Source organism: Mesoplodon mirus (assembly GCF_964341445.2).
Source record: "Mesoplodon mirus genome assembly, chromosome: 16".
NCBI classification, from domain to species: domain Eukaryota; kingdom Metazoa; phylum Chordata; class Mammalia; order Artiodactyla; family Ziphiidae; genus Mesoplodon; species Mesoplodon mirus.
The window spans coordinates 29,614,013-29,634,488 of record NC_138992.1 but is presented as its reverse complement, the minus strand read 5'-3'; the positions used below and the strand labels follow the sequence as shown (position 1 = coordinate 29,634,488).

The following is a 20,476-nucleotide window of genomic DNA, read 5'->3' as shown; positions in this document are numbered from 1 at the left end:
TATATGTAGTGAGAGAAAGCAATATTTGGGTTCTAACTCCAACAATACCCGTGAAGTTAAATAGGAGAATATGTGGTAGAAGAAGAATTGTTCTTCCCCTAAAACTGACCTTCTCGTCACTGTCTCAGCAGTGACTTGCCATTTTAAAGCTTTGTCTGAATAATAAGGCAGTATTTTTTTGCCTGTGAAGTGAGAAATGAATGTTAAAAATGTAGTCACTGAGGTTTCCTTTGCCTACTGTGACAAAACAAATGACCCAGGAATCATAAATGACCACTAATGTCTAGCTGCTGGCTGTAGTGCTCTATGGATTTTTGTGGTGCAAATTGTCATTGTGTGTAGACTACTTAATCGAGTTTCTGAGAAATTACTAAAGAATTTCTTTAAAAAGGAAAAGTACAATCATCAAGGAAAAACACAGCAGATACTATACATGAAGTGCTACATTTAAGATGTCAGTCTTTTTCCTGTATATGTAAAAACCTCTGTAGAGAAGTTGTCATTTTTAAATGATGGAAAGCATATAACATTTCCTTCTAGTTAAAAATCTCTGCAGGTAAACTGTCATTTTTAAATGAATGTGTCTAGTGTTTCCTTCTTAGTTAATGCAGAATGAAGTATTTGAGTTGTGACACAATTGCTCTACCATTGAAAATTCTGTTCTAAGCACCAGAAATCTGTCAGTGAACAAGGCAGGTGAGCTTTCAGCTCTCACATCATTAATGAAGCGGTTCGGGACCACAGATCATTCACAAGAAAATATATCCAAGATAAATAGTCTGAAGAAAATACCAATAAAATAGGGTGATGGGAGGAATTGCCAACTTCAGTTTGCGTAGTAAAGAAGGTCTTTCTCTAAAGAGGCTTTTGAGTTGAGACCTGGATGACAAGGAACCAGACGTGAATTTCTAGGGAAGGTGCGTTTCAAGCAGGGGGAGCTTCTAGTACAAAAGCTTTGAGACTAGTAAAGTGTCTAGGAACAGAAAAAAGTGTGGACACAACAGTGAGTGAGGAGGAGCATAGAGATGAGGACAGTGAAATAGGCAGGGGCCACGTCGTGAAGGGTCCTGCAGGATTTGGTAAGTGATTTAAAATCTATTCAGTGAAGATGAGAAGGCCTATTGGAAGGACTGACTTGATCTGAATTATGTTGTTAAAACAGCAGTTTGCTCTTTGTGTGGAAAAGGGATTGAACGAGAGGAAAGAGCAGAAGCAGTAGGAGGCCGTAGTGGCATCCAAAGAAGGAATAATGGTGGGTCAGCCAGAACATTCTTCTCAGGACTCTCCGAATTATCCTTGCTCTGAAATGCCTCTTACCTCTGCAAAATAAAAATGTTATCCAGGGCTTCCCTGCTGGCGCAGTGGCTGAGAGTCCGCCTGCCGATGCAGGGGACACGGGTTCGTGCCCCGGTCCGGGAAGATCCCACATGTCACGGAGCGGCTGGGCCCGTGAGCCATGGCCGCTGAGCCTGCGCGTCCAGAGCCTGTGCTCCGCAGCGGGAGAGGCCACAACGGTGAGAGGCCCGTGTACCGCAAAAAAAAAAAAAAAAAAAAAAAAATGTTATCCATCTAAACACTTTCTGCTTCAGTGCAAAAAAGGGAAGGATAGCATACTCTCCACAGCTGTTTCCCATCCCAGAGCTGTATCCCATCTCAGTATCCTTTTCTCCACATGGAGATTATTTTGAACCATCCAGGTGGTTTTTTTTTTTTTTTTTTTTTTTTTTTCTCTTTTTGCGGTATGCGGGCCTCTCACTGTTGTGGCCTCTCCCGCTGCGGAGCACAGGCTCCGGACGCGCAGGCCCAGCGGCCATGGCTCACGGGCCCAGCCGCTCCGCGGCATATGGGATCCTCCCAGACCGGGGCACGAACCCGCATCCCCTGCATCGGCAGGCGGACTCTCAACCACTGCGCCACCAGGGAGGCCCCATCCAGGTGGTTTTGATCAAATTTTATACATGTAGAATATTATTCTTAAGCTCCAGTACAACCCCACAGACACACAGATTAACTTAAGCTGATGAAGGACATTTCAACTGCCAGGAGGTTAAGACAGTATTTAAATTCATAATCTGCAGTACTTTGGGTTTGAGCTATGACCTGCAAGATACGATTTACTGACCAATAAGAAAGACTTCATCAAGCTGGACTGTCATTCTAGAAGTGTTTCCTTATACACGAGTCCTAGGTGCTGAAGCATCTTTTTTTTTTTTTTTTTTTTTTTTTTTTTGCGGTATGCGGGCCTCTCACTGTTGTGGCCTCTCCCATTGCGGAGCACAGGCTCCGGACGCGCAGGCTCAGCGGCCATGGCTCACGGGCCCAGCCGCTCCACGGCACGTGGGATCTTCCCAGACCAGGGCACGAACCCATGTTCCCTGCATCGGCAGGCGGACTCTCAACCACTGCGCCACCAGGGAAGCCCAGAAGCATCATTTTTAAAAAGCTCTGCTCTGGGAAATCAATGTGAGGGATTGTGCTAGACAACACAGGCAGATCCAGCTTCACGGGTGTGTGCCCTGTGCAGCTGTACAGGGCCTGTGCCTGTCCACACTTGATTTTATGCTCTGCTGTCACTGTTTTGAATTCTTACTACATTTTTAAACAAGGAACCTCGCGTTTTCATTTTGCACAGGGAACCACAAATTATGTAGCTGGCCCTGATCACAGAGCTTGGAAAACTGTATGAAAATCTGTCCCTCTGCTGTCAGGCATAGAGAGGGAGAGGAAGGAGTGAAGCAGGTTTGAATAAAGGGATTCTCTGGCAAAGGAAATTCATTGCCTGTAGAATCTGAGATCATCTAGTCCAGTGGTTTTCAAGTGCCTGTGTTCAGTCCACGCCTACCTGATTTTTACCTCTCTGTGGAAAAATAAGAACATGGACGTGGATGCCCTCAGTTTTTTGTGTAGGTAAATTTGTTCAGCTGAGAGGTCTGCTCTTTATTCTGAAATTAGATTAATCTTGCCACTTTTGGTCTAACATGTTTTCTGTTTTGTAACATATTGGTAGCAGGTAGGAACTTTTTATTTTAAAGCACTTCTATAAAATAAAACTTGACCACTTCATTTCAGCCTAATGCTTCTTGACAAAAAACAAACAGAGAAACAAACAAAACGCTCCATCCTATCCCTGTCTTCTGCTTTACCTTTACTTCTTTTTTTCTAATCCCAACCTCACTTTTCTCTTATTCTAATTATTCCCAATAGCAATGACACACAGTTCACAAATACTTGAACCTAATTTCTTAAGGTTGAGTAAAAGGTAATCAGAAATAAATTCACATGAATATTAGAACTTATAGGTAAATCCAAAGTGGAGGAGAGATTATCCTCCTGTAACCAGAGTACTTATAATTCTGTTTTATAAATCCATCCCCTTTTGTGTCCTAAAGGAAAGCAACAATTTTCTTCTTGGTATCCCCAACACTTAGCATCGTGCATTAGGCTCAATAAGCCTTCAATTGAATATATTGAAAATAAATTTAAAAATATATAATATTATATTATATTATATTATATTATATTATATTATGTTATATTTAACTGGAAGTGTCCCTGATATGGAGGGGTGTCTCCATTCTATCACCACCTTCTTTGGTGGTTCCAACCCTTCCTGAGCCAAAGAGCAATGACCTTAAGAAGGGTTAATAAAGGTGCATTGCATCTGTAGCAGGAAGTGAAAATTAGACATTTTCTCTGGTTCAGCTGGATCTAAGACACCCGATACTCACACATTTTGAAATGAGGTGTGGAACCGCCAGATCGAGATTTGAGAAGCTAATGGTCAGGGACTGTTTTGTGACTCTTAGCTGAGCACCCACCGCCAGCTGATATAACAGTTTGGAGATTAGAGCAGGATTTTTAGAGAGAGCTGCTGGCGTTCTGGGAATCTTGTCCTATCCCAACCCCCAACCTCACCTTAAATCTATGTATGGGGCTTCATTGGGACAACCCAGAGAGCTTGGGGAAACAATGGGTTAGACTTTGACTCAACCATGAGAAATCAAAGAGTAGGGAGAATCTGACACGGGTACAAAGAGCTGCTATCTCGCGAGTGTGCTGAAACCTACAGGTCAATGAATGTTTCTTGTTGGCAAAATGTGGCAGAGAGAGGGAGAGAGAGAGAGAGGGAGAGAGAGAGAGAGAGAGAGAGAGACCTGGCCTGAAAGGGTCTTAGATCTTGTCGAGGAGGGCTGTTTGGGGGAAATAACATGGCAGTGTATGTGAGGGCTGGTATAGGAGCTACTAGGGCCCAGTGAGAAGATTTGCATTCACTCAAAAAGAGGAAACTGCAGAGGAGGGGTCTCCAGTGAGAAGTGGACTACAAAGAACCTATAAAATATCCCACCTGACAAGAGAAAGAGGTGACTTTAAACACCTAACAAAATGCAGAGTGCTGATGCCCACAACTAAGATCCCTGAAACATAGTACAGTGCCTTGAACATAGATGGGAATCAGCGGATATTTGGTGAACACAAAGAATGTAAACTTGTTAGGCAAATATCACAGGGGTAATATCCAGCATGGTGCAGATGAGAATGATGGGTTTCAGGTAAAGTGTGTTAAGTCAGGTTTATTCCTAGTTATGGCAGAATCTAGTCGAGAGCACTGTTCTGAATAGGTGCTCAGAACAGCACTGTATGGCCATGACCAGGTTTGTGATATAAAGCAACTAAGAGTTCATAAGAAGACTCCAAGGCCGTCTTTCCTGGGGTACTTGTATGTACCTGGTTATTCAGTTTATCCTTAGGTGAAGTCAAGCCTTTAATGGTGGCTACAGTGTGCCCGGCAGGATACAGGGCACTGGTGGTTCAAATATAAATAAGACAGTCCTTGACCTCAGGTAGCTTATGGTGTACAGATTAAAGGCAGTACTTGGTCATTTACTTAATATATAGCATGAGCTCAGGAAATATGAGTTGCAGTAATGCCACTGTGAAATCAAGTGGTTGAACTAAGCTTCCCTACAGATTGTAAGGGTCCTCCAAACTACAGTTAAGTATAGATTGCTAGTTTTTGCCATCATCAGATTTTATTTCTTATACTTTAACAATGATTGACTGAATATACTATTTTAAATAGAGTTATGTAGGTATTTCTATCAGTCTTTAATGTAATTAGAAATTAACATATATGGATATACTTTTTTCTACTGCCCTTTTCTTCCTGGCTTGTTAATATGTAATATTTTGCTTCTGTGCATTCAATCTCCATTTGATTTTTCTCCTAATGTAATTTACTACCTGCAGAAATATGACGCCTGGAAAATACAGCAGTGAAATGCCCATTAGCATAATGCCAGTATATCAACACATGTTTTAAAGGGTCTTCTAGCCCAAACCTGTTTCTTAGATGATGCATTCAACCATAATTTTCGGCCTTTAACATTAGTCCTTCTCATAGATCTGGAGACAGCTCTCTTTTCACACAACTGTTATGAATATTGTGGTTTTCTAACCAAAGAGATGTGACAGTAATTTCTTAAGAAAGATTTGGGACATTGTGACTGGTCCAAACTAAAAATGAAAGAAGAGGGAGAAAATAAACATAACCTCACGCCCTGTAAGTCTTCTGAGTGAAGACTGTCTGGAATTTATGCAGAGGGATAATTTACTTATTTCTTCATTGATTCACTTATTCATGTAGTAAATATTTTTGGTGTGCACATACTGTGCAAGGCACTTGGTAGATGGATAAAGGAGATGTGCTTCCAGGCCCACCAGAGTGAACAGCAAAATGAGAGAGACAGAAGAGAGAAAAGTAAACATGAACAAATGTATCATTAGACTTGGTGATAAATACCCCAAGAAGCAGATGAGCAGAGCGCTAAAGCACAGCTTGAATGGGGCTGGGAGGTAGGAGATGGGAGACAACCCACTTAGAATCATGGGGGATGGGGTTTCTGAGGAGAGTTAAAAAATGAGAAGCAATCAGCAACTCAAAGAGTCAGAGGAAGTAGCATGTGCAAAGGCCCTGAGGAAGGAAAGAGCTTGGCGTGTTTGAGAACCTTGAAGGACACCAAGGGGACTGGCACATGAGCAAGAAGAATAGCCCACGATGAAGTAGGAGATGGAGAGATGCAGGGACTTACAGACCATGGAAAGCAGTTGAGAAATTCATCAGATCACACTGGGGAGGCGTTCAGTTCTTTGGAGCAAGAGAATAGCCTATCTCCTTTAGGCTTAAAATGCTTGTTATGGCTGCTGCAAGAATAGGTAGGAAAAAAGGAAAGTCTAACAGGGCGACCAATATGGAGGCTGTGGCAATAATCCAGAGGGCTGGTGACTAGGGAGGTGGGAGTGGAGATGGAGCGAAGTGGAGAGGCTGAAGGTATAATTTGGGAAGGCAGAATGGAGAGAATGTGTTGATGAATTAGAATTGGAGAGTGTTGCAAAGGAAGGGAACAAATATAACTTTGCGTTTTCCAGCTTGAATAACTGTAGGTGTTGGTGCCATTTGCAAAGATGGATAAGACAGGAAGGAAGGTTGAGGCAAATTTAGGAATCAAGAATTTGTTTAGGGACATGGTGAGTTTAAGATGTGCCACAGGTAATCGATAATGCCAAGTAGCTAGTTGTATATTTAAGTTTGCTGTTCTGGGGAAAGTTTGAGCTGGAGGTATAAATGTGGGAGTTTTTAGCATATAAATATTTCTTCCCAAGGGAATGGATGAGAACATCTAGGGAGATAGTGAACATAAAGTGAAGGGAGGCCCAGCTCTGTTAGGCCCCTGGATATTCCAGAATTTAGGGTTGAAAGGGACAAAAAGGAACTCTTTAAGGAATAGTGAAAAAAAAGGAATATTAGAAGTATTGTGTGTCATGGGCTCTAGGCTAGGATGTTTCAACATAGAGGGGCCATTATAAAAAAGTTGAAGACTTATATGTACCAGTGCATATCATGCTGAATATTTATATGGATCATGTTATATTATCCTTTTAATAACGCTTCAAGGTAAGTAGAGTTATTAAACTCATTTTACAGATGAGTAAACTGTAGAGAGATTAAGCAGTTTGCCCAAATTTTGGACACAGGCTTCTAACTCCAGGGTCTTACCCTTTGTGCCATCCACCTCTACAAACACATCCTGTGACTAAAAGACTAAAAAAAGAGATGAAAACCAAAAAAAGTAACTTTTGACTGTGTGAAATGATTGAAAACCTAAATGAGTTGTTTTGTGAGAGTGGTATTGGAGAGGGTTGTGCAGTGATGAAGAGATGAAGCCGAGTGCTGTGAAACAGAGAAGGGAAATCAAGAAATGGGATGGTAGCCTTAGGAAGAAAACAGCTTCTTGAAGGGATGAGAGATTTTAGCACCTGGTTGAATGCTGGTGGGAATTGTTTAGCAAAGAGGGGGAGATTCATGACCAGGTTGGAAGCAGATAACTTAGGAGTAAAGTTGAAAAAGTGATGTAGGAGGAACATCGTCTGCCTTGCCTGCATCCCTTCCTGTGTGTGTAAAATAGAAACTTCCTTCCTTTCTGAAGAATTTAGAAGAGACCTTTGGCTCTTTGTATCTGTGCCTCTCCAAAGGAAGAAGAGCAACTTCTCAAACTGTGAAAAGGACTGCAGAGGTCTGGCCCCACATCCTCTGCCTTCTCTCTTTGGGATGTGACGCCCACAGCATCTTTGTGATATTCTCTGAACATGGAACAGCCTCACCAGGATACTGCTTCTCCAAGCTGCCAACTTGTAATGGAGTCCTTGACTCCTGTCTTTATTTCTCAGTTGGTTCAGGATTTACAGAGGGAAGAGAGTAGTTAGTACATTAAAACCTCAGGTATAGAGAGAGGATGCTGTTGGATTCAGAGAACACATGGAGAGATTAGCTTTAACAAGAGGAGGACCATACCCTTTTCTGTAATAGGGAAAATGTTTTAAATAATAGGGAAAGAAATGTAGGTTTATAGAGTTGCCATTGGGAAGAAGACAGTGACTTCTTTAATGTAATTTTAAACATTTTATAGTATGTTTATCTGAAGAAAGTCTAAAATCCAACTTTGCTGTATTGGGGGCACACTTTGTAGACCTCATGTGTTAAACCACTGTTATCTGAACAGAACAAAACTTTAACAGATTCCCCAGTGATCTTCAAACTGGGAGAGGGCACATGGTTGCCCTATTCTAGGGTAGCTACTCAGAGTCTACATAGGACAGTTTTTAAAAAATCCTTTTAATCAGGAATACCCCCAATAATGCAATCTTACACTTAAAAACAAGGCCTCATTTTCATTTGAAAATATTTAGGATAACAATAGGATGGGTTGGTTTAAAGAGGTAAAGAAACAATGGATTAAATGAAGTGATGTTTTCCATCAAGCTCCTGAATTAATATGTAAATAAGAGACTTATATTTTTGAACTTCTTTTCCTGTTTCTCATGTATTCATTTGGGGAAATTAAGACGGGAGATTTTTGTGCTACATGGGCATTTTAACTATAAACCATTGCACTTTGGCCCAGAGTAATATTACCTGCAGAAGCTATCTTGGTTAAGTTTGGAGTTGCCTTATGTTGTGCATAAGCAAAACTACATTTTAATCAGCTCGTCCATATGCTTTATACAGATAGTTTGTAATAGACCCTGGTAAAAATAGATTCCTTTAATCAGCAATGTTGGATAGAAGCCTAAAGTCTTAAAGTAGTCTTATTTATTCTGATTTCCTTCTTCCTAAGATGAATAAACAGAATGCAATCGATGTGGCAATAGCATGTTACAAATCATTTCATCAAAGGTAATAAAATTAAATTCCATCTCTGTGAGTTATTACAGAAGAGTGTTGAACATTTACAAGAATTTGACTTCCAAATCCTTCAAGCCCTAATCTTTGGATTTGCATAATGTGTTTCTACTTTCAGGATTTTCCAGTCGAAAGGCTTTGAAGTTCCAAGGCAAAAACTGAAATAAATTGGAAATCCGTGTAATTTCAAAGTGAATGCTTACAATATAATGGTATAATTGGAAAGTACATGGAAAGAGAAACATAATATTTTACTACTATTGACTTAATTTTTGGAAACTTGATAGTAGAAAGATAATATGCAAAATTCTTAATGAGTGATCAAAGATATAAAGTAGAACTTTCAAATCAATAACATTATTTAATATTAGATTACTTTAAAACAGTAGATCCCGGGCTTCCCTGGTGGCGCAGTGGTTGAGAGTCCGCCTGCCGATGCAGGGGACACGGGTTCGTGCCCCGATCCCGGAAGATCCCACATGCCGCGGAGCGGCTGGGCCCGCGAGCCATGGCCGCGGAGCCTGTGTGTCTGGAGCCTGTGCTCCGCAACGGGAGAGGCCACAGCAGTGAGAGGCCCGCGTACAGCAAAAAAAAAGAAAAAAAACAAAAAAAAAACAGTAGATCCTGAACTTGAACCCCAGCTTTTGATTCCAGAGTCCTTGCTCTTTTCACTTCTTCATGCCACCATTGAAATTTTTTGCATGGGGATGTCAATTTATCAAGACTACAGAGTGTATTTTTAGAAATTACAAAGCTGAATTTAGTGAAAAAAGAAGTGAAATACTATTCAGTTTTATCATACTACTGATAATGGAGGTGGAATAATTTCCTTTGTCTAAGCTTCAAAACATTACCATGATCGGATGGGAAAGAGGCTATCTTACGTGAATGTACTAAATTGATTATTATATCTGCTCCCAAACTGTCCAAAGTTACTTATTCTCTTAGTTTGTTTTCATGGATTTTATACATGAACTTGCTTGCATTTTTGTGTTATCTCTTGTGGCTTTTTCCCATGATGAAACCACTCATTCATTTAACTACTTATGACGTGCCTTCTATATGCCAAGAAATATGCTAAGTCCTAGGAATGAAATAGTGAACAGACTGAATTTCTGTGAATGCAGGAATTCAGTTGATCTGGTGGTGAGTATTCCTGATGAAAAATGCTTCTCTCCAACCTCTTTTCTCTGGGCTGGCATAAGCATGGGGATATAAATAAACCAGCTGGCAAACTTCAAGGACTTGGATGTCTATTTCATGAAAGGTCAATAAGAAAGGCTAACCTTTTACATTAGGATTTATTGAACTCTAGAGGCAGACTGGTTTTGGATTTAATTTCTAGTATTTTTGTTACAAAATTAGGTATGATAGTAATGAATTCATGTATGCTTCTATATGGTTGATATTATGTACACTGGCCTTGCTCTTCACAGAGTTTAACTCAATTGCATTTAACAAGAGAATTTCTAGCAAACCATTTCTACATATCATTGCACCTGTGGCTCAATTCTTGAATTTTCTGTGCTCTGAATCTCCAAGATAGGAAAGTATAAATCTCTTAGAACGAATACAGGGCTAGAAACATCTTATTATAACAAGGTCTCTAGTTTTGGTGTCCCATTAACTGTTCCAATACCAGTTTGTACTCCCAAATGATAATTCTGTTGAAACTTTTTGCATTGGTTTGGAATTGTAAAAGAAGACTGTAATTCCTGATCCCATGTTAATGATATTTTCTGTCTTAATCCTTGTGTTTAGGAGCACAAAGAATAGATTGGCCACAGCAATTATAGAGCAGGCTGTAATTGGCATACCCCATACCCCAAGGGATTGTTTTCTTGTTTTAATGCATAGGTTTCCAATCTGTCATTTCTTCTGCTTGGACTTCTGAATATGCTTGTTTTTTGATGGTTTTGTGGTTTGTTTTTAGCTGCTGATTTTTAGTCAAACTTTACAGCAGGGGTAACAAAAGCCCTTAATTTTGCAGTGTGAAAATTCTTTAGGCATTCACTCTCAAAAGCTCTTTTTGAGTGACTTGACATTTTTGCAGCGCACAGTATCCAACTTCGAAAATCTACATTCTCAGCAGCTTTACTACTTTAAAAAATATCCTTACATTAGCTCTTTTAGGAAGCAAGGAGACAGCTTTGCTAACAGTAATGAGTTGTGCAAATCACAGATGGTCTTCTGCTTGGAAATTACTGGAAAGGACTACAAGCATTGAGTCTTTGGGGCATAGCCATTCACATGCATCCATGTATGTATGTGCACATGTACATTTGTGTAAGTGTACAACAAATAAATGGGGCAAAGAGGGAATTTGTATAGTTGCTACGGGTACTGCAGAGTTCTGTGGAATTTTACAAAGTACTTTCATTGAAATTAATGCATCTTCTGTTCACAGCAACTCTCTTGGGTCAAGTAGGTAGATAGCCTGAATGCCACCATTGTGGGTAAGAAAGTAGAGACCCAGACAGTCCAAGTTCTTGTCCAAAGTCACATGACTGATGAGTGTCAGAGCTGAAATTTATCTCTGTCTCCTAATTCTAAAGTATGGCTTTTTTGGTCAACATGTCCTGGTTGGATTCCAGCTTCCCTAATTTTTAGCCTCCCAACCAAACTTTTCCTGTGCTCTAGGGAATATTCCCCTTATACTGTAGTAGATTTTCCCAACTGTTGCTATTATTGCTATGGGCATCCTAATACTATATAGTAAATGATTAATAGAAGGCTCATTTTTTCCCCAGATAGCTACAGAGCTCAGGAACATATCCAATTAGTTATAATAAATGTACGATTTAAATTCACTTGATGGGAGAAGTAATTCCAGTTAAGAACTCAGGTTAAATGAACTTTTTTTTTCTTATGTATTTAAGTCATACCAGGGTTTAGTTTAGGCTTAAGGTAGAGTTCTATTATGCAGTATTCAAACAAGTTAACAAAACTGTTAAAAGATGCAGAGCATGACAGGCAAAGAAACATGAAAAGCATTGCTTAGCTATGACTTGGAGGGAAGATCATTGAAGGGTGGAGATAGTGGGAAGGTGGAAATCCCCACAATGTGAGAGGGAAAGGGAAGGTAAGACCAAAGAGTATGACAGGTAATAAACCAGAGTAATAAACATCTAAATGTGAAGATGCTTAGAGAAAGCTTCTCCATGGTGAAAGCCATTGAAATAGAGGATTGACCCACATCTTGGGGAGAAGTCCTGTGTGGTGAGCAGCTTAAAGCCACATTCACTCTCTGTCAGCACAAGTTCTGGGCTCCAGGTGTCCATTAAATTCTTTAAGCCAGAAGATGCATATATTCTACTCCCATGATTTTGAAAATGAGTGGAAGATTTATGTTTCTGGTAAAGTCGAAATAAGTTAGGCAAGAATAAAATTTAGCTGATGACTCTGAGATTAATTCTGTTTAAATTGGTTGGAATTGAAAGTTTTCTGCCATTCCTTTTTTTTCTCTAGTTCCTGTGACCTCACATTTCATCATCCGCCTACAGGGCTTCTCCTGCTCCTTGGAGAACTGGTTGAAATCGGCACGAACCCTATTTTTACAGAGTAGGAGAGGCAAAAACCCTCCTCATGCTTGCTTTCTAGTTCTTGTCCTTACTTCCTTCTGATTCCCTGGTCTCTACCTCTGCTTACGAGTTTGCTAATTTAGGTCAACTCCACACAGGTTAAAAATATGTATAACTCAAATGAACTATCCAATGGATTCAGTTGTTTTCCAAAAGATTTGGGGGCTCTCACAGGAAAAATATCATATTACACACCACCCAAAGGACTCCCATTTAGCGTATCTCCTCTTGTTATCTTCCACTCCTTCACCAAAATCCACACTCCAGAAAAGGTGAAGCCCCCTACAAAATGTAATGTAATCCCTATAGGCTCAATATTTAAAGTTGTGCAGCAGGTAAGGATCCTAAGAAACTGATATAATTTCCTCAGCATTCATAGAAGTTTGAACAAAATTATATCCCCTTACATCATCATAAAGAGATTGGAACTTGCATCCTGTGCAGGTGCTATGCTAGGTACTTTCCCATAGAATGTTGACTTAGTTCTCAGAACCTTCCTGGGTATGTTTTATCCCCATTTTATAGATGAGGAAACTGAGTCTCAGAGAAGTGTCCAACATTGTTCCCATGCTGAAAGGAGGTAGTGGGCTATATGTTTGGAGGAGTAGGAAGAATTCTTTTTTGTTCAAGAACAGAGGAACAAGAAAAGGCAAAGATGATGAAACACCAGACCTGCCTATCAGAGCCATGCCAAGAGGGATGGCTCCTTCTATTCATTTCTTTGGAAATGCAAAGCACACTAAACAAAGACCCCTTCGGTGCCTATTAAGGGATTATTTTTGTCTCTATTTGTAGTGCTTCATTTATCATCAATGGGTATTTTATCTCATGTACAACTACATAGGCCATTATGCTATATTTACATTTGTTTAACACATTTAATTAAGAACATTGTTAAAAATGTAAAAAGACTTCCCCTTTCATGAAATTTGGAAATTGAAGGTAGCAGTTAGCAGGTTTCCTTGTCAACCACCACAGTAGTCATTTTTAGAATCTTTAAAGGAGTAATTCAATTACCCACACAGTTCTGCTTTCTAAGATCGTGCAAATGGAAGTCTTTTCTTAAGCAAGCCCACAAAGCTACTAGCAGTATTCCAGACTCCAGCAACAACATGAAAACATGATACCTTTCAAGTCTTGATTGGGAAGAGTGTCTGCTGGGGGAGGGCAGAAAGAAGAGGGGAAATATAGAAAGGCTATTGGCTGCTGGCCTTTGTCCTTTGCTCATTCCAAAGAGGCTATAAAAGGAGTTGTGGGGCACTTAGGTGTTTGAAGTGTTGGAGAACTTCATTAATTATAGTATCTAGCCCATATTCAAACATAAGATCCATTGTTGATATCCTCCAATGGGACACATAAATTTAGTAACTCTGATCAATTCTAAAACAGATCAACATAAGATATAAGCAATTTCTGGTGATGAAATAATCTGCTATGTGAATTGGAAATAAAATTTGTCACATTTATGTTTTGAAAATAATCTTTGTTGAGAACTAGAGAGCAGTTGACTTTCTTTCAGTACAATTTAGCCCTTTTCCTTTCAATCCCTACTCCTCTGCACGCCCCTCCCCCCAGAAAACTTGCTTTATACTGAAACTCAAATTTAATTTTGAAATACAGTTTATAGGCTAAACTCTAGAAAATTAACCTTTTTGTAAGTGAAATGGTCAAATATTGGTGATTTCTTAGAGTTTGTAGGGTTCAGTGTAGTGTTTTTAGTATAGTCTAAGTCTTCGTGACTAAGTGCAGTTTTCGGAAAGCCACGTTGGAACAAATTAACGTTGCTGCTTTGGTGACCCCCAGCTAATTTCTTAACTTCTTATTAATCTTAATGCCTTCTTGAGCTGCATATAGTACTACCATAACTTTTAGTTCCAGTCTACAAACTCCAGACTAAGACAAGAATGATGTTACTGGAAGACCAAGGCATTAATAAATACATAACCCTGTCAAAGTAAACCCTTGTTTCCTTCAGTATGTTGTACATTACGACATATTAGGTTGTATGTTGATTTGTATGTTGTAGGTGATTTTTGGTGGTGATTCCTTGAAGGACATTGCATGCAGTTTGCTTAAGTTGGAAATACAGCCTCCAACCTAATTTCAACAAAGCAACCAAAGTGATTCTTTTAAAATACAGTCATTGTACCATTTCTCCTTTGCTCACATCCTCTCCTGGCCTCATTCTTGAATGACCTTGAAGCTCTGTATAATCTGTCCTCTTTCCCCTGCTCCCCAGCACCATCTTGTTCACCTCATCTCCTGTTTCTCTTCCCCTCCCTTTTTCTGTTCCAGCCACTTTGTTCCTCTAACACACAAAAAAACTGGTTCCCCATTTGCTGAAATGCTGCTCCACAAATATGCTCGTGGCTCCTTCTTTCAGGTCTCTTCTCAAAAGCCTCATAGTGTGAGAGCACTGCCTTGGCTCTCCTTTATATAATAGTATGCATGTACACCTCTATTCGCTATCCCTTTTACTCTGCTTTATTTTAATCCACAGTACTTTATGCCCCCTGATTTGTTATCTATTGGTTTCTTTCTTTGCTTATTACTTGTCTCCCTCTATAAGAATGAGGATTCCATGATGGCAGGTATTTGCCTCTTTTGCTCACTGTGTATCCGTGGTACCCAGTAGAGTGCCTGGTGCAGAGTAGCCATTCAAGGAATGAGTGAATAGTCCCTTTCAGTTCATGAAAAGCAGGGGGATGGGGATAGGGAATAGCCATCCCCAGCAAGGAAAGGATCCTTCTTTAGATTCACTCTACTCTGGCCATCTTTGGGAGGCTAGAGGCCAAGACTTTCATTCTATTTCTTTCTACTGTCACCTTTTTGTAGCAAGCAGCCATTCAGTAACTATACGTAATCTTCATTGTAAATGAATGAGTTAAAAATTCAGTCAGTTTCAGATGGAGACTTTTTATTGGAGTATATGGTATACTCAGAAAAGATGCAAAAACCATAGATCATTAGATTTTCACAAAGTAAATACATCCTGGTACCCAGAACCCAGATCAGGAAACAAAATAGTACCAGAATCCCAGAAAGCCCTTCATGTCTCTATCAATGTAATAACTCCCCAGCAGTTATCCTACCCACACTTTTAATATCATAGATTGTTTTGCTTCTATCTGAACTTTATATAAATGGAATCCTACAGCATGTGCCTTTATGTATGTCTCCTTTTCTCAACATTATTTTTGTGAAAACCATCCATGTTGTTGCAAGTAGTTGTAGTTTGTTCATTTCCATTGCTGTTTAAAATTCCACTATGTAAGTATCATCATAACTTATGCATTTCTGCTGTTGGTAAGACATTTGGGTTGTTTTTGATATTTGTACATTACAGATAGTGCTTCTGTGAATACTCTCAACTGGGTCTTTTGGTGAACACACCTATATGTGTGCAGGATAAATTCTAAGAATAGAATTGGTGAGTCAAAAGATGCATGCCTTCAGCTAAGCAGGCATTTGCCCAAAGTGGTCTCCACCATCAGTGTCCCAGAATTCCAGTTTCTCCTTATCACCATACTTCATGCCATGTCTTTGACATTTTAGCCCTTTTGGTAGATCTATTCATGAGTGCAATGTGGTCTTAGTTTGTATTTCTCATGACTAGTGCTGTTGAGCACTTGTTACTATATTTGTTGGCAATTTGGATAAAGCGAGTCAATTTTCATGAATATTAAGTAGGTAACATAGGTGGTATGTGAAGATGGCAGATATCCTACAGGTGATAATTAAATGACTAAAATTCAGTAAACACTGCTTTCATTAAAGAATCTTCTACTAATTGATATATTCTATTTCTTTAACAAAGCTTTTGCTCTGGTAAATGCAATTTAATAAACTCTTATTGAGAGCTCATTATAAATAACCTCCTATGCAGAATGGTGTCAGGCCACCAAGGTCTATGTCATTGAAAGCTGCCCAGAGGAGACCACATCTAAGCCGAGTCTAGAAGCAGGAGCAGGGTCTGACCGTGGGGCAGAAAGTGGAAGCTAATGCACTGGAAAAGTTTGAATAAAACCTGTAGGTGTGAAGGTGTATGAAACTTTCAGGAAATTCCAAATTTGCAGGTGTGACTACCATAACTGATAAAGAAAACTGCCAACTAGCTTTCTGTAGGGAATTAAGACTTGAAAAATGACACTTAACATTAGCCTCCAGAAGAACCAAGGGCCTAGAGTAAGCTGGGCTTAGGGTTCAGTTACATTACAAATATCAAGTTGTGTAGCTTGAAGTATTTGAATTTAACTCATATCATTTACCAATTATTTTTATACCAAGAGAAATATTCTCGTGCTTACGTGGCCTTTTGCTTTCCATGTTAAGCCTGATGTCAGCTCTCTAAAATGCAGGAGTGAGCAATACATTTATTGTCATTGAGAGTATCTGGAGAAACAGTATAAACGCTATAATTTTTCCAGCTAAGATGCTGTTACCGATGAAACAGAAAAGCACTGGCAGCCTCTAGTTATACAGATAGGCATTTCATTATTCTTTTCTGGGTTGCAATTATTTATTTCTAACTAATGTTTTACATTAGCATTAAAAAACACTCCTTTCAAAACCACAAGCAATAGTCAAATGCATTGTCTTTGTCTGAAGTTACATTTTATTTGCTATTCAAAAAATAAAGGTCTTTTTTTATCACCTTACATTTTAATATATTTTAGTGAAACCTTTCAGAATGATTAGACAGAAGATTTTCTTCCCCACTAGTTTCAAGAATATTTAAAGAATTTAAAATACTGTAGGGAAGGTTTGTAATTTCTGAATATACCTTGTTCTCTTTCAAGGCCAAGTATAACTCAGTTGTTGAAAGAAATTATGGTGGAGATAAATGTGAAGAAAGTGTGTCTTTCTCTAGAGTCAGTAATTACGGCATGTGGTATTCTTTACCTGTAGGTTGAAGAAAAAGTCCCAGTCGGTGGATATTACTGCTCCAGGGTTCAACCCTTTGGCTGGCGCAGGGAAGCAAATGCCACAAGCCAGTAAACCCACCACACCCAAGACTCCCATCATTGAAGAGGAGCAGAACAACGCAGCAAATTCCCAGAAGCATCCTCCCCGAAGGAGTGAGCTGAAGAGGTTCTACACCATTGGTGAGTACCACGATTTATGCAAGTGAATAGATAGGGTCTATCCAAACAGCGCAGTGAATGTGTGGGGCTGTGGTGAAATGCCCCTTGTTTATATAATGTGTACAGTCCTCCCTCAGTATCCACGGGGATTGGTTCCAGGACCCTTCAGGGACACCAAAATCCAAGGATGCTCCAGTCCCTTATATGAAATGGCATAGTATTTGCATATAACCTACACACTTCCTCCCATATACTTTAAATCATCTCTAGGTTACATATAATACCTAATGTAGTGTAAATGCTATGTAAACATTACTTATAATACCGAATGTAATGTAAATGATATGTAAATAGTACTGGATGTGCAGAAAATTCAAGTTTTGCTTTTTTGGAACTTTCTGGATATTCCCCCCCAAATATCTTCAATCCTTGATTGGTTGAATATGTGGATGTGGAGCCTGCAGATACAGAGGGCCGACTGTATATGTTTCTGATGGTTTATGTGGACATCTTCTCATACAGTCTGAACATGGAGTTGGAAAAATACGGCACACCTTCAGCAAAGTTAAGTAAAAGAGTAGGCCTGAGGACCTTCTATATCCTGCCTAAGAGAAGTAAATTACATATATATATGGTTTTCCAAGTTGTAAGCTTATGGGCTACTATTTTCATTTTTGCCAGTCTTGAGCCAGGCGCCGTTTTTGTTTCTGGTTTTCGGTTCTTGCTCTTTTCATTCTCCCTCCAGGCTTTCAAGTGGCTGACCCTGTTCTGTCAGGTTGTTGAGACAGTGGTTGATGTCAGCCTGTAACTAACAAAGCCACTAAGAAAATAGAAAATTGTTACGTTCTGAGGAAGGACAAATTATGTTGGAGGTCCGTTTTTACCTTGCACATTACTTCACATTGGAGAGATTGAATCACATCCAGATCGCAGTGTATGACAGGGTAGTAGGCTATGGATAGGGTCTTGCAGACATTATGCCCCCTTTTTCCCAGGTAGAATAATATCCTGTAATTTTGAACGTTAACACTTCATTGGAGTGTTAGAGGTAATCAATTCAAATAAGTCGAATTACCAACTTTTATGTACCAATATTTGTTCATCATGTCTTTGGCCTTGATTTTTAACTCACAGTAACAATTTTCAGTGTTTTAGGTCTAATTGAGACAAAAGTTGCTAAACATATGTATGGTAGAAGTGATGTGTAGGGGAGATGAATCTACCAGGAAGAAGATGGATGCTTCGGTGTTGCTTATTATTTCATTTGGAGAGATTTGGTCATCACCAAAATCTTTAATAGTAGACACTGTTGGCTTAATGGCTTTACTAAAGTTACATCAAAGGGGTCATGTTTTTCTTGGTATCCAGCACCCCACCACCCCATTATGGGATGTTTGGAATTCTTTCTCAGATATTTTTAGTGTCTCTATCTAGAAATGTAATCAGATCAGATTTCTAGTTCTGATTCCCATACCAATTTTCTGTGTGACTTTGTCCATTCATTCTCCTGTGTCTTTGGGTTAAATTACTTCCTTCACACTTGAAGAGATGCCTCCATGTATGTCTAGTAGTATTTCAGGATTTGGCTCCTAAAACCATGCTTTCCCTTCCTACCATTTTATATCTTCTTCCTATATCTACTCTCAGGTTTGCTTTTTTCCACATGAAGATGTTAAAGTCTTATTTTTTAATAGACAACAAGCATGGTGTCTTTGAGGATGTCAGTGGTCAGCTATAATGAGAATTGATATCAGAGAGTGTAGACAGGTACACATTTCCATTTTTAAAACTTATGATAGCAGAGTTCTAAAAATCAACTAGAAAAGCCCATGACGTTTACATACCTGCTTCTCTCTCCATTTTCCAATGTCCTCTCCTCCCACCCTTCAACATGTCCACTACCATCTACTGCTTTTCTGATTTATTAACTGGATAAGAAGACAGTATTTTGCCTTCAGAAAATAAAGTTTATCTTATAAACTCAATATTCCTTAAAGATGAGAAAATGAGGGTAAAACATTGACCCCCAGCTTGGCCAATGTAAATAAACAACTAAGCCTGAAAAATAGAATTCTAAATGGTGAGTTTGGATTGCAGAAAGATGAACTATCAGTTATTTTAAATAGTCCTACAACTAGTGAATGTTTAATTTTTGGATTTGCAACAGTTTGATTCATAAGCAATGTCAGTGGCATGTCTATATGTTAAAATAGACCTGGGGACATTTTCAAGGCTGAAATATTAGCAACCACGTAATCACCTATATTGAAAGATCATTTCACAAAACAAGCCTATTTCAGTATCCCTTAGTAAATGTATTGGTAATAAAGACAACAACAATTATAATTGCCATTTATTGGTAATTCCAAATACTAGGCACACATTAAGTTCCTTTCTTCTTTCTCAGTTGATCCTCACAACTCTTGTAAGTATTATACTCTCTATTTTTTTAGATGAGGGATAGAACCTTAAAGAAATTAAAGAAAAAACTGTGAGCCAGAGATAGCCAACTCTGCGAATGAAATTAACCTTCTTGTGACATTTTAGAGTCTGCCTTCTGTGTCACTCGGAAGGATACCATCCCCGTCTAGAGAGGTGAGCCTGAGGAGTTTCTTTGAGTGATATTTTTACTGCAATCCCCAGAAAATTTCACTTAAGGAAACCATGCCAACTAACCCATCCACCAGCCAATATGCCCTTTCATTTAAAAATATCTTTCAATGTCTCAATTTATAGCTCACACAACTGGAAAAACCTGGGAGCCCTCTTGTGGCCAAGTTGCTACTACATTTAAATTTAGCAATGAAGTGCTGCACTATATTTAAGTAATTATTCTGGGAATTGAAGAATTTTTAAATTAAACAAAAGAACTAGAAAATTTTGGAGTTATTAAACTGTCTCTTAGTGGCTAATGAGTGACTGCAGTAGCTTCTCTAGAAATTTCTTTTGATCTCACAGCTTTTATCCCTCATGCACTTATGTATAGGATCTACTTCCTGTTGAGAGAACTCTAGGAAATAGAAATGATTGCCTCCTTGTATAGACAATAGATTTAGGTCCTTAATTATTCCTAA

General features: G+C 39.1%; 1 protein-coding gene across 3 annotated transcripts in view; it reads left to right on the top strand.

Moving 5' to 3' along the window:
- Nucleotides 1-20,476, top strand: part of OXR1 (oxidation resistance 1) — a 446,853-nt gene that overhangs the window by 197,150 nt on the left and 229,227 nt on the right. For all 3 annotated transcript variants that reach the window (XM_082601053.1, XM_082601051.1, XM_082601055.1), the window contains one exon: nt 17,227-17,423. In XM_082601053.1, the coding sequence (XP_082457179.1) occupies nt 17,227-17,423 (197 nt within the window). The remainder of the gene's footprint in view (nt 1-17,226; nt 17,424-20,476) is intronic.